Source organism: Electrona antarctica (genome assembly GCF_951216825.1).
Source record: "Electrona antarctica genome assembly, chromosome: 17".
Lineage (NCBI taxonomy): Eukaryota > Metazoa > Chordata > Actinopteri > Myctophiformes > Myctophidae > Electrona > Electrona antarctica.
This window is the reverse complement of record NC_136798.1, coordinates 38319074-38338596: the sequence shown is the minus strand read 5'-3', so window position 1 is coordinate 38338596 and position 19523 is coordinate 38319074. Positions and strand designations below refer to the sequence as shown.

The window sequence follows — 19523 nt, the reverse complement described above, 5'->3', positions numbered from 1 at the left end:
AGCGAGCTAAACATAGATTCTATTAAAAAAGCAGCCAAGACAGTAGCCTCGGAAACCCAGACGGTTTTTTTTTCCAGGGAGAAAAAAAAAAGTCTGGGTCCGAGTCCACTTCAATTCGGCATAGAGTAGCACAAACATCTCTCACTCTCTGCTGATTTCTGATCGTCTGCACCTTTGTTAAATTGACACACACACGCACACATGTACACACACACACACTCCTCTCTCTCTGTGTCGCTCTAAGTAATTAGTCTCATGTCGCGCAGCTGCGCATAGTTTCTCCCGGCGGATCCTACCGGGAGCTGCCTATGCCATAAAAAGCATAGGTGAGTTCCAGGCTACCAAGACAGGAGCTGAACTCGACATATCGCCATTAAACCATTTAGACCTGGTGTAACCTATACGTTGTTTTACCTTAAATGCTGGCTGCGCCCTCTGTGTCACATACACCTCACATAGCATCATCATTTCTTTCTTTTTTTTAAAACTTTTTTTTAAATACGAATTTGAAGGTTTTTGGAAAACCTTAGCTTAGCTTTTAGGAGGCGTTTTTTTTTTTTTAATCGGCCTCAGGTCTAAATAGGTTAACTTATTATGTTATTTATTCACTGTTTTTGATTATTTGTTATGTTATTCTCTGAGCTGCTGTTGGTAGTCATGGTTGCCAGTTCCCACCTGATGTTGTGTGGGAGTTCAGACTGATCCAGACCGTACTGAATAAGTGCTATATAGCTTGCATAATGTCTTGAGGCTAGGACTGAGGTCTAAGACACACAGGTCACCAGGTGTGTTGTATCCTCCAACGAGGATGATACGATCTCCCACCATGCAAGAGCATTGTTCATCCCATGTGGGGTGTTTCGCCTACTTGGAGTCAACCTTCTTCCATGGGAAGGTCTCTGGACTGAATTTCCACAGATCATCGAAGTACTGGTTCTGGTACAAGTTCCAGCCACCAAATATGTACAGCTCTCCATTGTAGGTAAGGTAAAGGCTGAATGATCCTCACGTCCTTCTGAATCTGTGTAGAAGGCGTGTGCAGCCAGAGGTTGGTCTCTGTGTCAAACACACTCCTCCCCCCCCCCCCCCCCCCCAGCCCGCAAAAACAAACATCTTTGTCCCGAAGATAGTGGCAGAGTGAATTCCTCTGGTGTTAATTAACCCATTTTGGGCAGGAACCCCTTTTGGTGTTTTAAACATTATGTTATAATTTAGCTATTGAAAAATAGCAGATCTACAAGCTCGTAGCTTGCCACTAAGTGGCGCGCTACGAGCTTGTAGGTCCGCTATTTTTGAAAAATCCTACCGGATTAAGGTTGGCGAGGGGTGCGTTAAAACGACCGGATTAAGGTTGGTGAGGGGTGCGTTAAAACGACCGGATTAAGGTTGGTGAGGGGTGCGTTAAAACGACCGGATTAAGGTTGGCGAGGGGTGCGTTAAAACGACCGGATTAAGGTTGGTGAGGGGTGCGTTAAAATGACCGGATTAAATTTGGCGAGGGGTGCGTTAAAACGACCGGATTAAGGTTGGCGAGGGGTGCGTTAAAACGACCGGAGTAAGGTTGGCGAGGGGTGCGTTAAAACGACCGGATTAAGGTTGGTGAGGGGTGCGTTAAGACGACCGGATTAAGGTTGGTGAAGGGTGCATTAAATTCACGTTCTCACAGCCTGCATATTTGCGCGTGCTGAAAATAGCTGATCTACAAGCTCACACGCGGACACGACACGTTGTGATCAAGCAGAAATTCAGGGACAACATTGGTGGAGGGTTACTACATTAAGCTGTCCCGTGCCTTCATTCAGCTCGGGTGCATGCTTTCACCTGGCCCATTATGACAACACAGAAGCAAAGTGGAGAAGGATTACTGATTCGGTGGAATTTGACATTACGAAAGGGTGCAGGAAGAGTGGGCACTGGGCACCTAAACATTGTGGGCACCTCAGAGTTAAATTGGCTATGATTTCCAAAATGTAGAAAAATAAACAAGGAATTAATGTGGATAATGGTAATGGACATATTGTAAAAGTTGTCACTTAATTAATCCCAACCCACCTGCCGCCGAACACATGGAACACGAGAACCTAATCTTTCTAACCTCTACGCCAAACACAGCTTTCTCAGGTTTGAATTGTTTAATCGCTTTTTGATCTGTTTCGATGGGTAGCTGATCTTGCTACCGCTAACGATATTCTGGGACAACAACACAACACACAACCGGCCATTTTGAAGATGCGCGCGCATTTACTTCCATTCTAAGCCCTGCAGTAAAACCGCTGTATCTCAAAAACGACATTGCGGTGGCAGTTTCTGGGCCAGACAAGCGTTTTCAACGGCCTGTAGCAGGCGCTGTGATACTCGCGGTCGGCTTTATCCACCATCGACCGAGAGAACAACAACCGGTGAAGACACCACAGACATCAGTTTGTCACAGGAACACGGAATTACGGATATTTGGATCTTCAAAGTAAGTGTCACGCGCGATAAAACCCTGGCAGTACGCGATTGATAGATTAATTAATGCTAGCGCTTTTTAAGGTTTGGACTTTATTGCCAATAGGAATAAAGTCTATGGTTCTATATGGGCTGTGGCAATCATTGTGACAATAGCTCGCAGCAACGTATTGGGAGGTAAAAAGAAAAGAAAATGTTCATTTTTGGAACCATGAACTTTAGTTCAACATTTTGAATGATGAACTATGAACTGAACTACCGGTAGTTCATTTTTAAACTTGTGGACTGTGAACTGAACTAGTTCATGGTTCATGCAGAAAGTGAACTTTCCCCAACACCCTTACCCATACTTACGTTCCTGGTGAGCTGAATGAAGGCCTGGGACAGCTTACTGTAGTATCCCTCCACCGTGGCCTCCCCATAGTCCCCCTGTGTGTTGTGACAGCGCACCATGTAGTGCAGCTGTGGCGTGGTCACCAGGCCATAGTCTGGTAGAGGAGGAGAGAGGACCACACAACATCAACCCGTTAAGATAACAAAACAATCCATTACACACACGCACACACACACACACACACACACACACACACACACACACACACACACACACACACACACACACACACACACACACACACACACACACACACACACACACACACACACACACACACACACACACACACACACACACACACACACACACAGGGATATATTTATATATACACTGTATACAGTAGCAGTGTCACTATGAGGTCACCTTTGCTCTGAGCACCGAGAGCAGACACGCCGTCCAACACGGCCTGTGACAGAATCACACTGCTGCTCCTAGAATGACCAGGACACACAGGACACACACGGGGGGGTTGACATTGTGGCTTGAATTTTATTCAAAAGACTGTAGATTATAGATTAACAGTAGTTTGACAGGAAAGGGGGAGAGAGATGGGGGGGGGGGGGGGGGACCAGCATAGGTGACTGGACCGCTCTGCCGGCCCAGGCCAGACAATTTTTCTAATGTTATTTTTTTTAACATTTTGGGGAAAAAAGGCCAAATTTACATGTAGGTGCCCAGATGTCCAAGGTGCTGCCCACTTGACTTGTTACCGTAGCAGTGTTGATTTCGTCGACTAAAACTAAGACGAAAAATGTTCGTCGACTACCTTTTTTCCACTGATGAAAACTAAATGGAAACTAAATAAAAACTAAGCTAGGATGACTAAAACTAAGACTAAATATATTGACAATTTCGTCAACAAATAAAAACTAGACTAAAATGTTAGGAAGGGACTAGTGGACAAGAGATCCAGTAATAAGTCATTTTACACTAGATCGGCAATTTTCAGCAAATGTAAAAACGGTCATTACGACGGCATCAAGGCCCGCCAAAATAAATTTCAGTCGACTAAATCAACCGTAGATTTAGTCGACTAAAACCTTATGACATTCAGTCGACCAAAACATTCCAGGTGACTAAAATGTGACTAAAACTAAATTAAAACTATTCAAGAAACTACGACTGAAACCAAAATAGAGATTTGCTGCCATTCCTGCCCAAAAACAACACTGTAACCGCATAGTCATCGTCGTCAACATTACCTGGTGTCTCTGCCCACGAAGACGCTGGCGTCCAGGGACATGTCGATGTCCTCTGCGTCCACCACGTGTCCCAGCGCGCCCAGCAGGCCGTCCTGCTCCGCGTTGGCCACCTGCGCAGTGTTGTTTTTGGGCAGCAAAATGAGTTTTAGTCACATTTTTTTGTCACCTGGAATGTTCTAGTGTTAGTCCACTAAATCTACAGTTGATTTAGTCGACTAAAATGCATTTTGGCGGGCCTTGATGCCGTCGTAATGGCTGATTTTTACACTGACTGACAATAGCAGATCTACAAGCTCACAACGCGTTGCGCTGCGACGCGTTGTGAGCTTGTAGATCGGCTATTTTCAGCATGCAACAAAGTGTAAAATGACTTGTGTCTTTTACTTATTACTGGATCTCTTGTACACTAGTATTTTTAGTCTAGTTTTTATTTGTTTGACGAAATCGACAGTATATTTAGTCTTAGCATTAGTCATCATGGCTTCGTTTTCATTTAGTTCTTATGTCATTTTTGTCAGTGAAAAAAGGTAGTCGACGAACATTTTCCGTCAAGTTTTTAGTCTTAGGAAATCAACACTGCACCTGCGTGGCGTAGCCCTCCCACGCCGGGGTCACCATCTCCCCCATGGGGTCGATCAGCTTCACGCCGTTGTCCTCCTGAACGATGGGAGGAGGAACACAGGTGGAATCAATGATAATAATGAGAAGGGAACATCATCGTTATGTTTTATAAAGTACGTCGTACACTAGTTGTTTTCCGATACCGGTATCAGAAATTCTGCCGCTACTCCCTGAATTGACGGTTATAAATCGGCGAGTATGCCAGTCTATGCCGATACCGATACGATACCACGTCATTCAGCGGCGTCAACTTTGGGAGTGCCTGAGGGCTTGGGCACTCACTGAAAAAATAATAAACCAAATAGCACCCACTGAGATTAAGGCTGAAGATCCCCTCCCCCTGGTCATTTTGTCACGTAGGCACAGCCACACACCTTTACGGTGTTCACAGAACAGGTATTCAAATGCTAATACGGTGGCTTTGTTCCAGTGACCGCACGGTTCATTCACACCCCGTCTCCTGCAGCAACACAACACTAACACAGTCAGCGGCGAGGCTGCTGTCTGTGTACCGTCGGCCCGTCTGTAAAGAGCCATGACTTGAGACTTGACAAACAGAGCCATCTCAGCCAAAATATCCCAAAACAATGTCCGGGGAACAGAACTGTTCCTTTTCCTCAGACTACTTTTACTTTAATTAAAAGGTAAGATGCAGTGGCTGTAATTGGGTCAAGAATCTTGCTTTCGTGAGCAATGGTGTACGAGATTGGTAATACATTGGTCAAATCATGACATTGTTAGACCATCTGGGGGAAATAAATAAATAAATCTGCGTCGTCGTCCCACCTAGCTAAAGGTAAAATCCACCCGCCGCTTATGGCTGAAACAATTTAATTATTTACTGTTGATCATGCTGAAATGTTGAAACAAGATGCTGAAACAATTTAATGTGTTCGTTAATTGTTGTGAACTGAAAGCGCGCACCACTGTATTTATTAGCAAACTGTAAATTATAAAGTACCAAAAAAATGTTTTTTCCCCCGCTGGGGGGGGGGGGGGGGGGGGGCAGGGAGGCGGGGCGGGGGGCACCCACTGCCGTTATAGGAACCTGCCGCCCCTGACGTCATTTATCAATTACATGATGATGTTTCGGTCTACAAAATGGACCCTAAGAAAAATAATAATAATAAGTGGTGTGTGCCTGTGCGTGTGTGCGTGCGTGCAGAGAGTGGGAACAGACCGAGGCTAATATAGGTACAGATAATTGACAAAGAGAAAACTCCATCTCCCCCTATTGGGTCCCGGGACCCTCTTCTTGAAGAGCCCTGATAGAAGAGCCCTGCTTTATGATCTAAGAACAATTATACAACAGGTCGTTTCAAGGAAGCCAATCTGATTGGTTGAAAACGGCCATCCAGCCGTGCTTAAACAAGCATGTGCGTTACTGTCATTAGTTAATGGCACTTCTGTGGCTGCCTACGGAACTTGCCTATCGGCTCGTTCCTTGTAGCAATGCAGGCATGCCATTAATGACGGTAAAGCCTCTCGTGTAATATTGCTTAACCCATTTTGGGTGGGAACCCCTTTTGGTGTTTTAAAGCATTATGTTATACTTTAGCTATTGAAAAATAGCAGATCTACAAGCTCATAGCACGGCACCGAGTGCCGCGCTACGAGCTTGTAGGTCTGCTATTTTTGAAAAATCGCAAAAATGTGGCGCAAATCTTTGAATATATTCTTTCAGAGCGAACGTTTTTAACTCAAATCTTTGCTTCTGGGGGGGGGGGGGGGGGGGGGTCCCTGGAACAACATATTTTCAGATGGGGGGGGTCGGTGGCCAAATAGAGATAATTCTGGGAGTCCTTGACATGAAAAAGGTTGAGCACCACTGACCGAAACATAGGTTTTTCAGAAAACTGTCAGGATTTAGAAGTCTTTTTGTTTTTTATAAATACAAACACGTCAACAGTGACTGCATGCCAAATGTAATCAAGAGGAAACACAAAGACATTCAATTGAGTGGATCTTTTGTGTCACCTCGGGGTTGTGCGACGCGGTCACCATGACTCCGATGGTGGCCCCCCGGGTCTTCCTGGATCTGAGCGCGGCCAGCAGGCCCATCCTGAACATGACGTGGTCCAGGTGTCCGGCGTGCGTCCTGAAGCCCGCCGTGCCGTACTGCAACGCCAGGCCCGCCGGCTTCGGATGCAGCAAGGACTGCTGGGATACCGCCTCGAACTGGGCCATTTTCTTGAAACGCGTCGTGAAAAAAAAAACACAAAAAACAACGTGAAGATATACCTGCATTTTAGAGATGTACCGATTCCTTCCCGATACCGATTTCCCATAACTTGCGTACAGTATCAGTCGATCAATACGGAGTGCCGATTCGATACCAGTGTGTAGTGTATATCATGGAAATCACACTCGTGTGAAGTGAGGGAGGGGCGCTCTTATCATTATACATCATCATACATGATCTCATGAACAGCTGAATTCATGTGATTGGTTGGTTAAATTTACATCATATTTTGTGGCAGACATTTGACCTAATGTCTCCTTTCATTGTCAATGGCAAATATTGAGACGTGTAAAAGCTATAGGAGGGGCTAGCGCCCCTCAATGTCTATTTGCTCAGACACATATCACGTAAATTCTCCATTCAATGGGAATTTTATGTTTGTGTAGGACGAAAATCTACACTATTAGCTGAATATAGGCGGGGCTAGCGCCTCTCAAAAAACAGCAACAGAGTACAGTCAAAAGGGATGGCCTTGCGGTTTCCATTTAGACCCCATGCAGTCAATTCATAGACATGAACAATAACAACACATTTCAATTTCAATATCATCACAGGTCAAAACAAAAAAAATCAAATCATTATCACAGTAAAAAATGAAACGCTGTAAATACAGTGAGGGGAAAAAGGAAGGGGGGGGGGGGTGATCATTTCCTCTCCCTTGGGCCTGCTGAAAGGTGGATTTTCAGGCCTGTTTTAAAGGAATTTTATTGTTTTGCTCTTGGTAATCAAGTGTACAGTGTCTTTTAAATATATGCTTTCTAAATAAAGTGGAGTCACTGGCATACTCGACGATACCGATACCAACATTTTACGCAATATCGGCAGAATTATCAGTATGTGAACAACTCTAGTGTGGATTTATATAGCACCTTTATCCAAAGGGCTTCACAGCGTACGCACATTACATTAAGTATGCCAAAAACACAGCACTTCAGTTAGTCACTCACATGACAATAGCAGCAAGCAAAGCACATGCATTTAAATTCATATTTCTAATAATTAAATAAAGCAGGTCGTTATAGGTTAACCCATTCAGGACGGGAACCCCTTGGTGTTTTAAGCATTATGTTATGAGTATGTAGATCTGCTATATTTTTTTTAATCTTGAAAATGTGGCTCAAATCTTTGAATGTATATTCTTTCAGAGCGTTTTTAACTCAAATCTTTGCTTCTGGGGGGTCCCTAGCCGCAATTTGCAACTCTAGATTTTTTTATAATGGGATGAATCTAGAGTTGCAATACCCTCCATTGACTCCCCACTCATCATTTTGCGTTTGCGATCTGCTTGTCTTAAACGACGTTAAACTCACCAACATTGCAGCTGTAGTCCAAGCTTGAATTATTCTCTTTCAATCTGCCGAGCTTGTTTTTCATAAAAATCCCCCGTAGAGATGTTATGAGCTACTTATGAGTTGCAAATTGCGGCTAGGGGGTCCCTAACAACATATTTCCAGATGGTGGTCTAAATGGGTTTTAAGCAAGCGGAGGGGACTCATGGAGACAGAGTTTATTCAGAAGTATTATCAAATAGAAATAGATTAGCTCAATAAAGTTTAATCTGACACACCCAAAAGCTAGACAACAACACAACACAAAGAACCCGTGCATGCGCGCGCACACACACACTGCACACAAACACGCACACACACTTATTTTATGCCTGACCAGGGTCACCTAATCAAATTTCGTTCTGTACTTGTATGGAATGACTCCATAAAAACTCCTTGAACCTTGAACACACACACACGCACACACACCACAACAACACAACACACAATTTAGGCAGACACTCTGAATCCAGAGTGATTTACAGTAGGCTACTACAACACAACAGTCAACACACATCAGCACAACATCAGTTATCATCACAACACAACGCATTGATCTCTCTCCCTACACTACATTATCTATCAACGAGAACTTTGCCTTCATCATGTAAATGGCTTAATTGTTAGTGTTCATTATTAGTATGACTGAATGATATAAACATTGTACTTACTGTGTGTGTGTGTGTGTGTTGTGAATTAATGTTGTATTAGTTCCTGCTCCTCTGCTCTGTGTGTGACGTGGCTGCTTCCGGGATGCGTGCTAGGACGCGTGCGTGCGTGCAGGGCTGCGTTGGCCCCGCCCCTTTCCCTGTTTTGGAGCACGTTTCTTTATGCCTCGTCGTACGGCGGTGCCGCGCAACGATTTACAGCTATGAGTGATCTGGCTCTGCATTTCCTCAACAAAATGAAGACAATTGTTGCAAAAAACAAACAAACAAAAAAACATATTTGCGTTCGAATTGCTAGGGTTGTTCCCTACTCCCTACTCCCCATACGGGGACCCAGACTCAGTGGACTCAAATAGTGATTAATTCGGACAATACTCCCTGTATGGGGAGCACCGACTCTGACGTCAATATCGGTAGAGGGCACTATAGGTCCGCGGGTTCATGTACTTTTTATTTGCATTGTAATCCCATAGGGTTTTTTCAGATCGCCTCATAAAGAACTGTATGAAAAATAAACAAATCATCCCGGCCGTTACACTCATTTGGATATGAAGACTACAAAAAAACAGTCAAAACGCTGCTGCTGAAATGATGATAAAAAGGTTATTCTTTTAAAATAATATAGGCCTATGATTATTATCAATAAATTAATATTATATCCATTATCCAGCAATATGAAAACAGTGCACCACCTTGACAATATGAAAGTATCAGCAGCATGATTATGAACCCCCGCTAATCCTGGGGGGGGTTCATACACGTCCGTGTTGTGAGCTTGTAGATCGGGTACTTTTGGTAAAGAATTACCAAAAGTAGCCGATCTACAAGCTCTGCTCACAATACAGACGTTAACAGAAACAGCAGTCCAATAAATTACTGCCTACATAATGAAGTTTTAATGTATTTAGTGCAATTCAATGAAATAATGTTAGATAACATATATTTTTTAATGGCAGGAATTAATTAATATTAATAAAACATATGTTCGGAGACACAATTAATGCCATGATAATCATCATGATGATTATCGTGGCAGTCATGTATCAGGGCTAGTGTCTCACATGCATGTACAAAATATATATTGGACTTTAGCACATAGCTTTACAACCTCACCAACCTTAATCCAAAAACTATTAAAATATAAGGCCTTCTACAGCAAGCAACTCATTCCTCTCCTAACGTCATGCGCTGGGCCTGGGTGATACAATGAATCAGATTAGTAATAGTAATACTATTGCAAATTAATTGTTTTATTATAAATAAATAAAACAAAACAATTGCAAATAAATGCACAGATAATTTGTCTCGAGATCTGTAGCTTCGAGATCCGCCAGGGAAGAAAATAGAGGGGAAACGAAAGTTTAAAAAGTACATTTGTGTTGATTTCTTTCGCTGGTTCAACTTCTGCCTCATCTGAGTTGGAGCGCAATAAGCGCATGCATGCAGAAGCAGCGCGCAAACGCGTGCATGTGCGCTCAAGAGCGAGCTTGCGCAATGCATTATGGGGCAGATTTGCTTCGCTGTGTTTTTGTAGTGACCATCGGATGGTCCCCACAATTCCCGGTGCATTGTGGGATACTTCAGTCCACTACATTAGGGTGCAAAAATGCTCACTACATATTCGGACACTATAACAAAATGGCGGAACCCCAAAGTAGTGCACTATATGGGGCATAGGGAATGAATTCGAACGCAGCATTAGATTAAAAAAAAACAGAAAAAAAAAAACATGTTTTACAAATCAAATTAATAATGGTTTGCCATTATTAACCTTGCAGTAGATTTAGATTTATTTATTTTTGAATACATGTTTTACAAATCAAATTAATAACTAGAAAAAGTGCCCTTCTGGGCACAGGTCTCCACCAGGAGGATAGGACTGTGTGTGTTTTGGCAAAATGTTTAGGAGTAATATAAACATGTTTTTTTGTTTGTTTGTTTTTTGCAACAATTGTCTTCATTTTGTTGAGGAAATGCAGAGCCAGATCACTCATAGCATCTCTGAGGATAGAATTCTGGATGAGCAGGACATGTGCAGCATTTTGAACAAAACACTTTGGAAGGCAATGTTAGCCAATCAGTGTAGAATCTGAGAAATCCAACAGACTCGTCTTGATCACATGACTACAGAGATCGTGTGTACCGATTTGCGTGAGATTTGGATGAAATCTGTGCGACTAACATAAGCAATGTGTTTAGCAGAAATCGGCCTCATGGTGGCGCTATAACCGGCAGATGTGGAGGGATGCAGGGAAAATGTTTTTCCATGGCCTCTAGGGAGTGCGCATACATAAGTTGTATACAGATTGATGCAGTTATAGCTAAAAACAGGAATTGGCCTGTTATAGCGCCACTATGAGGCTGATTTGGAAAATAATGAGTGGCATGTCGTCCTCGGCCTAGTGGAAATGTGCGTGTATAATGTCAAGGAAATTGCACACTGTTTTTGTGATTTGTGGCATTTTGTTCGAAACGGACCATTCATGTGAGCTTTGGAAGCCAATATTAGCCAATCAGGATGGAAGATGGGAAATGGTGCAAATCCGTGTTGATCACATGACTATGTAGATAGTGTATACCGAATTGTGTGATGTATACGGATAAAATGTGTACGGGTAATCTACAGAAATGTGTTTTGCCTAAATCGGCCTCATGGTGGCACTATAACAGGCCGTTGAGGAATATTTGGGGCAGAGGTTCATCGTTGGCATCCATGAAGTGTGTGTGCACAGTTTGGCATGGACCGGGCCAACGGTACCGGAGATTAGCTGATAACGGACGGACGGAAGGACGGAAGGAAGGAAGGAAGGAAGGAAGGACACACGGACGGAGTGCAAAACATACTCTCTCCCCATGCCTTCGGCCTGGTGGAGACAATTAGGTTTCCCTTTATTAACCTTATTGCGTCAACATGCAGGCTTTCGTAAAAACAAACAGCTCTGAAGTGGTGTTATAATAGCTAGGCTAATAATAAACAAAACATGCAAAGTAACGTTAGTTAGACTAAAAGGATAGTCTAATGTTTTCGAATATTTGCCTTTGAGATGTAGTGGAGTACTGTATAGCCTAGTCGAATAGGCTATAGGCCTATAGACGTCAAATTATTGAAGTTTGGAAATAGCCTAAAATAGATAGGTCTATGTATACTACTTTGAGTAAATGTACCGGTAGCCTACTATAGGCTACTTTCCACCACTGCATGCCTGCCTATTATGGCAGATGTCCACATGCCATGCGTATATGCCTACTGGTTAAAGGTATAGAGTGATATTCCTTTATTAAAATAACAAATAGCCTGCCTATTATGATATGAATTGTTATTGGCTGTTTGTTCAGTAGGCCTATTCTAAATACATGATGAGTATGTATGTATATATTTATTTTGCCATGAACCACAGAACCAGGCATCAGAAAAATAAAAACCAAATATCATCATATTAGTAGCCTATATCCTATAATATATACCGGCATTGGATAAGCTACTATGATTGTTTATTCAGTGTTTTATATAATATCAAACACAGACATATCACATATCCTCACATTGTAGTCTGTAGAGGCCTGACTGAGATGAATACTGGACCACTCAGGTATAGAGGCTACACCGATATGATGTCAGTTTCTGGGCTAAATCAATAAATGTGCGCGCGCGTAAATCCGCATGCGTGCACCGTGCGTGGACATGCTGCTGCAGTTGAGTCACGCACGCTCGGAAATTAATTAACCCCTTTTTGTCGCATAGTCATATGAATAATAGTGCATAGTGCATGGGGCGACCGCTCTTCCCGTTGGGGCGACCGCTCTTCCCGTTGAGGCGGCCGATCTTCGCCGCTTTGGGCGAGTTGGAAAAGGGGCGAGCCGTCTCGTATTCGCCATAAGGGCCCTATAGTATATACACACATGGTGGCTCGCCTGCAGCAGTGCAGCCTGTTCCCATGACGGTGTCACTGGCAGTGCACACTGCCACAAAAAGCACAGATCTGCAAGCTCACAACGCGTCGCATCGAGGTTGTGAGCTTGTAGATCTGTTCAGAGAGAGAGAGAGAGAGAGAGACCTATAGCTGCTAAGGAATTTTCTTCATCTGGTTCCATCTTCTTTTCCCTTTCCTGTTTTATCCCGTGTGCGTCCCCGCGTCATCGTCATCATCATCATCGTCATCATCATCATCATCATCATCCTCAGGCTCATCGTAGCGTTTGGAGGGAGGGGTGGGCGAGTCGACGTGTATAGGCTACTAGGCAGGCTACCTGACGGACGGACAAGCCGAGGAGGGGAGGAAGGGGTTAAAAACAAGCAGGCAAGGCAAGGCGGGCGTCGGTCGTCGAACCAAAGCGCTTCACGGGAACAGACCTATAGCTCTGAAGAAGAGAGATACACAGTCAGCAGGCTAATAATAAACATAAAAGGACCCTCTGACTGTGCACTGCAGACACTGTCCCTCGGAAAAAAACGTTATATCTGAAGGAAAGGGGCCTTTTTTTTCATTCATTCATTCAGTCATTGACGTGAGGCAAAGGGAGTCAGCCAAACCAAACCTCCCTCCCTCCATGTCTGTATTCTTCGGTGGAATAGTTTGACCCGACCCGCGTATATATATGGATTATTCATTTAGATTATTACGTTCGTCAGAATCTATAACCCTGCAGGCATAGGTCGCGTGTAGAGGAAGCATTTTCAACCCGCTAGTGGCGTGTCTGTTATCATCATTTCTCTCGTCGTACTGGGGACGAAAAGCGTTCGAGAGAGAGAGAGCGAGAGAGAGAGAGAGAGAGCGTTTGATCTGACAGCGGAGTGTGTGTTACATAAGAAGAGGAGTCGCTGTCCACGGTTCTGAATTGGAAAGCGGGTGTGTGGTGGGATCCTACAGCGACCGCAACCTTGCCGTAAGTCTCCTTATAAATTAATGTCACCAATAATTATCTTTCGTGTACGTGAGCGCATGACGATCGGATGCTAACATTTCTAACAGGCTATGTGCGATTTAACATTCATTGTGCTGTGCTGTGCTGTGTGTGTGTGTGTGTGTGTGTGTGTGTGTGTGTGTGTGTGTGTGTGTGTGTGTGTGTGTGTGTGCGTTGTGTTTGTGCGTCCAATATACAGAAGGTCACAGGCCTATCCGTACGGGACTGGGAGGCAGATCGACCGCACCGGAATCCGAGGATTCCCCAAATCCTGCAAACCGGGTTGGTTGGCGACCATTTTTTTTTCACAAGGATTGACTGATTGATTCTTTTGGGTGAAATCTACACGTCGCTATAGACGAAGAGGTGGTGGTCTTGACGTGGTATACAGTGAGTGAGACTGCACTGCACGACGCTACACAAGCAGCAGAGAACCGAAGAGAGAAAATGTCGGGGCAAACGCTCACGGATCGCATTGCCGCTGCGCAGCACCAGCTGACGGGATCGGACATGGCCCGCGGCGTCTGCAAAGCCACCACGCACGAAATTATGGCGCCCAAGAAGAAACACCTGGAGTGTAAGTGTCATTTTTTTTTTAATCCTGCGTGCTTGCGTGTGTGTGCGTGTGTGTGTATGTGCGTGCGTGCGTGCGTGCGTGCGTGCGTGCGTGCACACACATAGGCTACAAACCTTTAGTGATCCCATAATATAGCCTATAGGCTTATACATTTCATGACCAGTAATACGCATGATTCGATTTCGAACCCCACGCCTCCATGCTCTTTAAGAGGGAATCCCCCACTTGAAGGGGGGGGGGGGGGGTATTGTGCTTATAATCTACAGGCAGTACTACTGATCAACCGGCAGGTGTCCTATATACCTGCTGTCAATAGCCATAGGCTACTATAGGATCTCATAACTATACTGCATGCAGATGCAGCGACACTGCACTACCGTATATATAGTTGTTTTGACTGCACCCCTCAGACCAAATCCCTGTAAACCCCCGAAATGCATAGAAAACGATGTGCTATGCTATCATCATCATCATATCATAGTTTATCTATCCATCTATCTATATCCTCTCCTTCTTTGAAGGAGACATATACAACAGTATTCCTTCAGCACCCCGTCGGTTGACAGTACACCGAAATGCACAGAAAACTATAGATGCTGTCGTCATATCAGTGTATCTATCTATCTATTCTCTAAAAAAAAATGCTGCCCTTTTCATTGCGGGTGCATGGGCAGGAGGACACATCACGGCTGTATCCATCCTCCCTTCCCAATATAGAACCGGCCCTGCAGCCATAACAGATAACTACAGATTCTATACGATATAGCATCTATAATAGTCGTTTTTGTACAGCACCATATACAGTATGTACAGTATGCTCTTCTACATGTATTCTCCCTGGCATACACTGCTGCTCCTCCACCCCACATAAACTAGCCAGCCAGAGGTATTGCTGTAAGCTACACCGATGTGCATAAAACATAGCAGGCAGGACACTGCGGTCGGTCTTAAGGGTGTGCTGCTGTAGCCTATAGTAGGCTGTGGTCCAGGTGAAAGTGTTTGATCCACAATTCAGTTTAATGGATAGAAATAGTTAATTGGTTTTGTTGTTTATGATGTTTTCTTTTTAACCAAGTATACTAAGTATAGTAATCAAGTACTATAGTAGCCTATACATCTGTTTGGTATGTTAATAACTATATAGCCTACATCTGGTAGAGTATGTTAACACAATAGTACTGTACACCATGTATTTGGTAGATTATGGTAGATTATTTCTTTTTTTTTTATATATATACATTTTTATTTAATTTTTAGATGAAAGGCACAGGTACAAGCATACAAAAAAAAATCACACCCGTGTGAACTGAGTGGTGTAAGGTATTATATAGCCTGATCAGCTGTGGTCTGACGTAATGTCTGACGTAATGAAATCACACCCGGGTGAACTGGGTGACCGTAGCAACCATGCTCATTTTTTTGGAACAGACAGACAGACAGACACGTAAACTAACAAAGCCAGTCGTAGGAGTGGTTTACACCACTCAAAAATGCACATAAAACATAATTCAAATTCTTTGCCAACTACAACCAGTGGCTTGCCCCTTGCCTCATTTTTAAAAATCCTACCCCCCAAACCCAAAAAAGAGAGAAAAATATAGTAATTATTATAACAATTAAATACAACATAAAGCTCGATTTTTTTAAATTAACAAATAGTTACAGTTAGATAGTTAGTTATGGTAGATTATTTCTGATGAAATGAATATGAAGGACCCCAATGGAAACAAGTGATAGTTTTTTCTTATCAGACATTGTGTTGAACTGTACGTCCCAGCGCTTTTTTTCCCTGCAAACTGTTAATCAATCAATCAATCAATCAATCAATCAATCAATATAAGACGTGAAAAGTATACAGATTGCATGTTTAGTGGGTTGAAATGAGAGGATGCTGATCAATAGTTTCTATACAGTACAGCCTATACTGTATGTACAGTACAATATACAGCATGCAGACTATACTGACTGATTGATTGAATATAGGCCTACTTTATTAGGCAGAAATATAAACAGCAACAGAGTATACGGTCAAACACTTAAGGTGGCCTTACACTAGCCGATTTTTTTCAATCTGAAATCTGATAGCACCACACACTACAGGATAATCGGAGTGGGGCAGAGCAAATATCAAACATTCTTGATGTTGATCGGGCCGATCCCGATCGCGCTTTGAGCGGCCCCGAGCAGATCGATTGAGTCGGGCACCCGCCGAGCGTCAGAAAATTCCCGATTATCGGCTAGTGTAAGGCCACCTTTAGTCTAAAATTCGACATCCCCGATGTCATGAGGTCTTGTTTCCATTCATGAGGTCCTGGGTATATTCAATTCATAATCATGACATGAAAAATAACAACACAATTCAAATAAAGACATGTACAGGTTGGGAAAAAAGGAAGGGGTTTAAAAAGAGGTGGGGGGGGTATATATAGTCACTTAACTAAGCTTAGGAGGAGCGATCATTTCCTCTCCCTTTGGCCTGTTTTAACCCATTTTGACCTGGGAACGATTCTACAAATGCCTTCTAAATCCTGACAGTGGTTCTCAAACATTTTCATGGCAAGAAGCCCCAAAAATATATGTAATTGGCCGGCGACCCCCATCTGAAAATATGTTGTTCCAGTGGCCCCCCAGAAGCAAAGATTTGAGTTAAAAACGTTCACTCTGAAAGAATATATATTCAACCATTTGGGCCACATTTTCATGATTTTTCAAAAATAGCAGACCTACAAGTTCATAGTGCGGCACTCGGTGCCGCGCTATGAGCTTGTAGATCTGCTATTCAATAGCTAAAGTATAACATAATGCTTAAAACACCAAAAGGGGTTCCCGTACAAAATGGGTTAAACAAGGACGCCAGTGATTTTCATTTTTACATTCTCATTCCATTCCATTATTACAGTATGTATGGGGTTGTACAGTATGCAGTACGATCAATAGGTTACTGTATATAGTTAGTATACTGTATGTACAATAGGTTGTACAGTATGTTCAGAATGACTCACAATGACTTGGTTTGCCTTTCGCTTGCTGTGGGCGTGGCTCCAGCATTATAACTGGACGTGGTTGACGTGACGATGACGACCAATGGCTGACCTCTTGAGTCTGCCTTCAGCCCAGAGAGAGAGAGAGAGAGAGAGAGAGAGAGAGAGAGAGGCTGTTGATGTGAGTGTGTGTGTGTGTGTGTGTGTGTGCGTGCGTGCGTGCGTGCGTGCGTGCGTGCGTGCGTGCGTGCGTGCGTGCGTGCGTGCGTGCGTGCGGGGTAGTGGGAGAAAGTGGGTGAGGGGGTCGTAATTCAGGAGCTAGTGGCAGGCCATTCAGAGAGGGTGTTGGTTCCTCCCCGTGCCCTAAGTCGTAAAGCACGCACGCACGCACGCACGCACACACACACACACACACACACACACACACACACACACACACACACACACACACACACACACACACGGTTAAAAGGTGCAGCCTACAGGCCTATATCGAAGCCCAAAAAAGCTCAAGCTCTCTCCCTGCGAAACTGCACCATCATGACCGAATAAAAACATCAAACTTCACAGCTTTATTATAACACATTTGTACTGGTGACAACCGGGGGGCCGCCTTTCGGCACATCGTGATTAATCACTATCAACCCCCCCCCCCCCCCCCCGCGCGCAAACCGAGACGGCTCCGGGTGGGTGGGACGTGGGGGGATGGCTCACACACCACACGAAAAAAAACAAAAAAACAATCACACTCCGCTGTATTGATGGATCTACTCGGTCCGCCTGTGAGAGAGCTTCTATTGATCTGAATGAACTGATGGAGCTTGATTCATATTATACGTCTTCGTATGTGATGGGGGCGCCGGTGCTTCGAAAATGTTGTGCAGATTCGCGAGGCACGTTGCGAGCTCGTAGATCTATTTTCAGCGACAACGACACCGTTGTACGGCAGGGCGTAAACACGGTCTGTCTGTTGGGGCACGGTGGCACAGTTGGTAGTGCTGTCGCCTCACAGATAGAAGGTCCTGGGTTCCATTCCCACTGGGGACACTGTGGGCGCTGGGAGCGTGTTCCCTCCTCCGCGTCCCTCCAGTGCCCATACCCGAGGTGGGGTTGGCGAAAGGGCCTTTCTGTGTGGAGTTTGCATGTTCTCCCCGTGTCCCCTAGGGTAGGTATACCTCACAAAAACATGCAGTAATCCTGGTCTCTAAAACTACCTCCCCCTGGCCAGCTGGGGCGCCTGATGGAGGGGAAAGGAACTGGTCGGAATGACGTGTTCCTTCCATGCACGCACTACGTCCGGCCAGGGAAATTCCCCCCTGTCAGGTGAAAAGAAGAAGCTTGGACTCCTCATGCATAGAAGGAGGCATGACTGAGGTCAGTCCGCTGCCCCCCCAGGTTGGCAGAGGAAGTGTAGCGCCCAGGATTACATTAGATAATTGGCACTGGGTGACAAAATCGTGGGATAAAAATTATAAGTAAAAAAAAAACACTGTCTGTCTGTCTGTCTGTCTGTCTGTCTGTCTGTCTGATCTTTGCACTGGCCGGCGGGCCTTGTCCCTGCATGTGTGTGTCGTGTCCCGGACCCGGGACCGTTATATCGAGTAATCCGCTACGCCTGCTGAATAATTCACGTGCATCCAGCCCAATGGCTGCCTTTGCATTATTTACGCAGCCAAAGGTGACGGTGCTAATGCTATACAGTATGGCTCCCAGATACTGCGGCTTGCATCCCTCCTCCTCCTCCTCCCGCTTGTATCGTTTCACTATTGCGCGTATATAAAACGTCACGTCAGGAATCCACAGCACTGTATGTGTCGTTCACTCCATATCGTCTGTTTTCATCCCTCCAATTCGAAAGCATCCAAAGTATTGCAGATCGGCAAGCTCAAAAGGCGCCGCTTCACGCTTGTGTTTCGAGCATGTAGATCTGCTATACTTCTGATACCTTTGTGTGATGCTGCAGACCAGTGGTTTTCAACCAGTGGACCTTGAGGGGGTTCCAGGTGGTCCCCAGCTAAATGATGGAGAGTTGGCAACCAAATGGACCCTTAAATTAAAGATTATTAACTCTTGAGAGCGTAAAATGAAACCAAATGGACCCTTGCGGGTCCATTTGGTTTCATTTTACGCTCTCAAGAGTTCCATTTATTGTTA

The 19523-nt window shown here is 44.3% G+C and overlaps 2 protein-coding genes across 3 annotated transcripts in view; one reads left to right on the top strand and one right to left on the bottom strand.

Moving 5' to 3' along the window:
* The window catches only part of pgm3 (phosphoglucomutase 3), a 33602-nt gene extending 24572 nt beyond the window's left edge, over positions 1–9030 (bottom strand). The window contains exons 1-6 of one of the 2 annotated variants that reach the window (XM_079527084.1): positions 8913–9030; positions 6649–6861; positions 4633–4707; positions 4051–4160; positions 3212–3279; positions 2806–2939 (exon numbers count right to left, since the gene is read on the bottom strand). In XM_079527084.1, the coding sequence (XP_079383210.1) occupies positions 2806–2939; positions 3212–3279; positions 4051–4160; positions 4633–4707; positions 6649–6858 (597 nt within the window). In that variant the 5' untranslated portion in view covers positions 6859–6861; positions 8913–9030. Of the gene's footprint in view, positions 1–2805; positions 2940–3211; positions 3280–4050; positions 4161–4632; positions 4708–6648; positions 6862–8223; positions 8410–8912 lie in introns of those variants that run through there. The other variant, XM_079527083.1, reaches the window with a different exon arrangement.
* A 5228-nt stretch (positions 9031–14258) lies between these two features.
* LOC306941102 (clathrin coat assembly protein AP180-like) overlaps positions 14259–19523 on the top strand; it is a gene marked incomplete at its 5' end in the record, with an annotated part of 64512 nt that continues 59247 nt past the window's right edge. The window contains one exon of the mRNA XM_079526408.1: positions 14259–14388. Coding sequence (XP_079382534.1) covers positions 14259–14388 — 130 coding nt within the window. The remainder of the gene's footprint in view (positions 14389–19523) is intronic.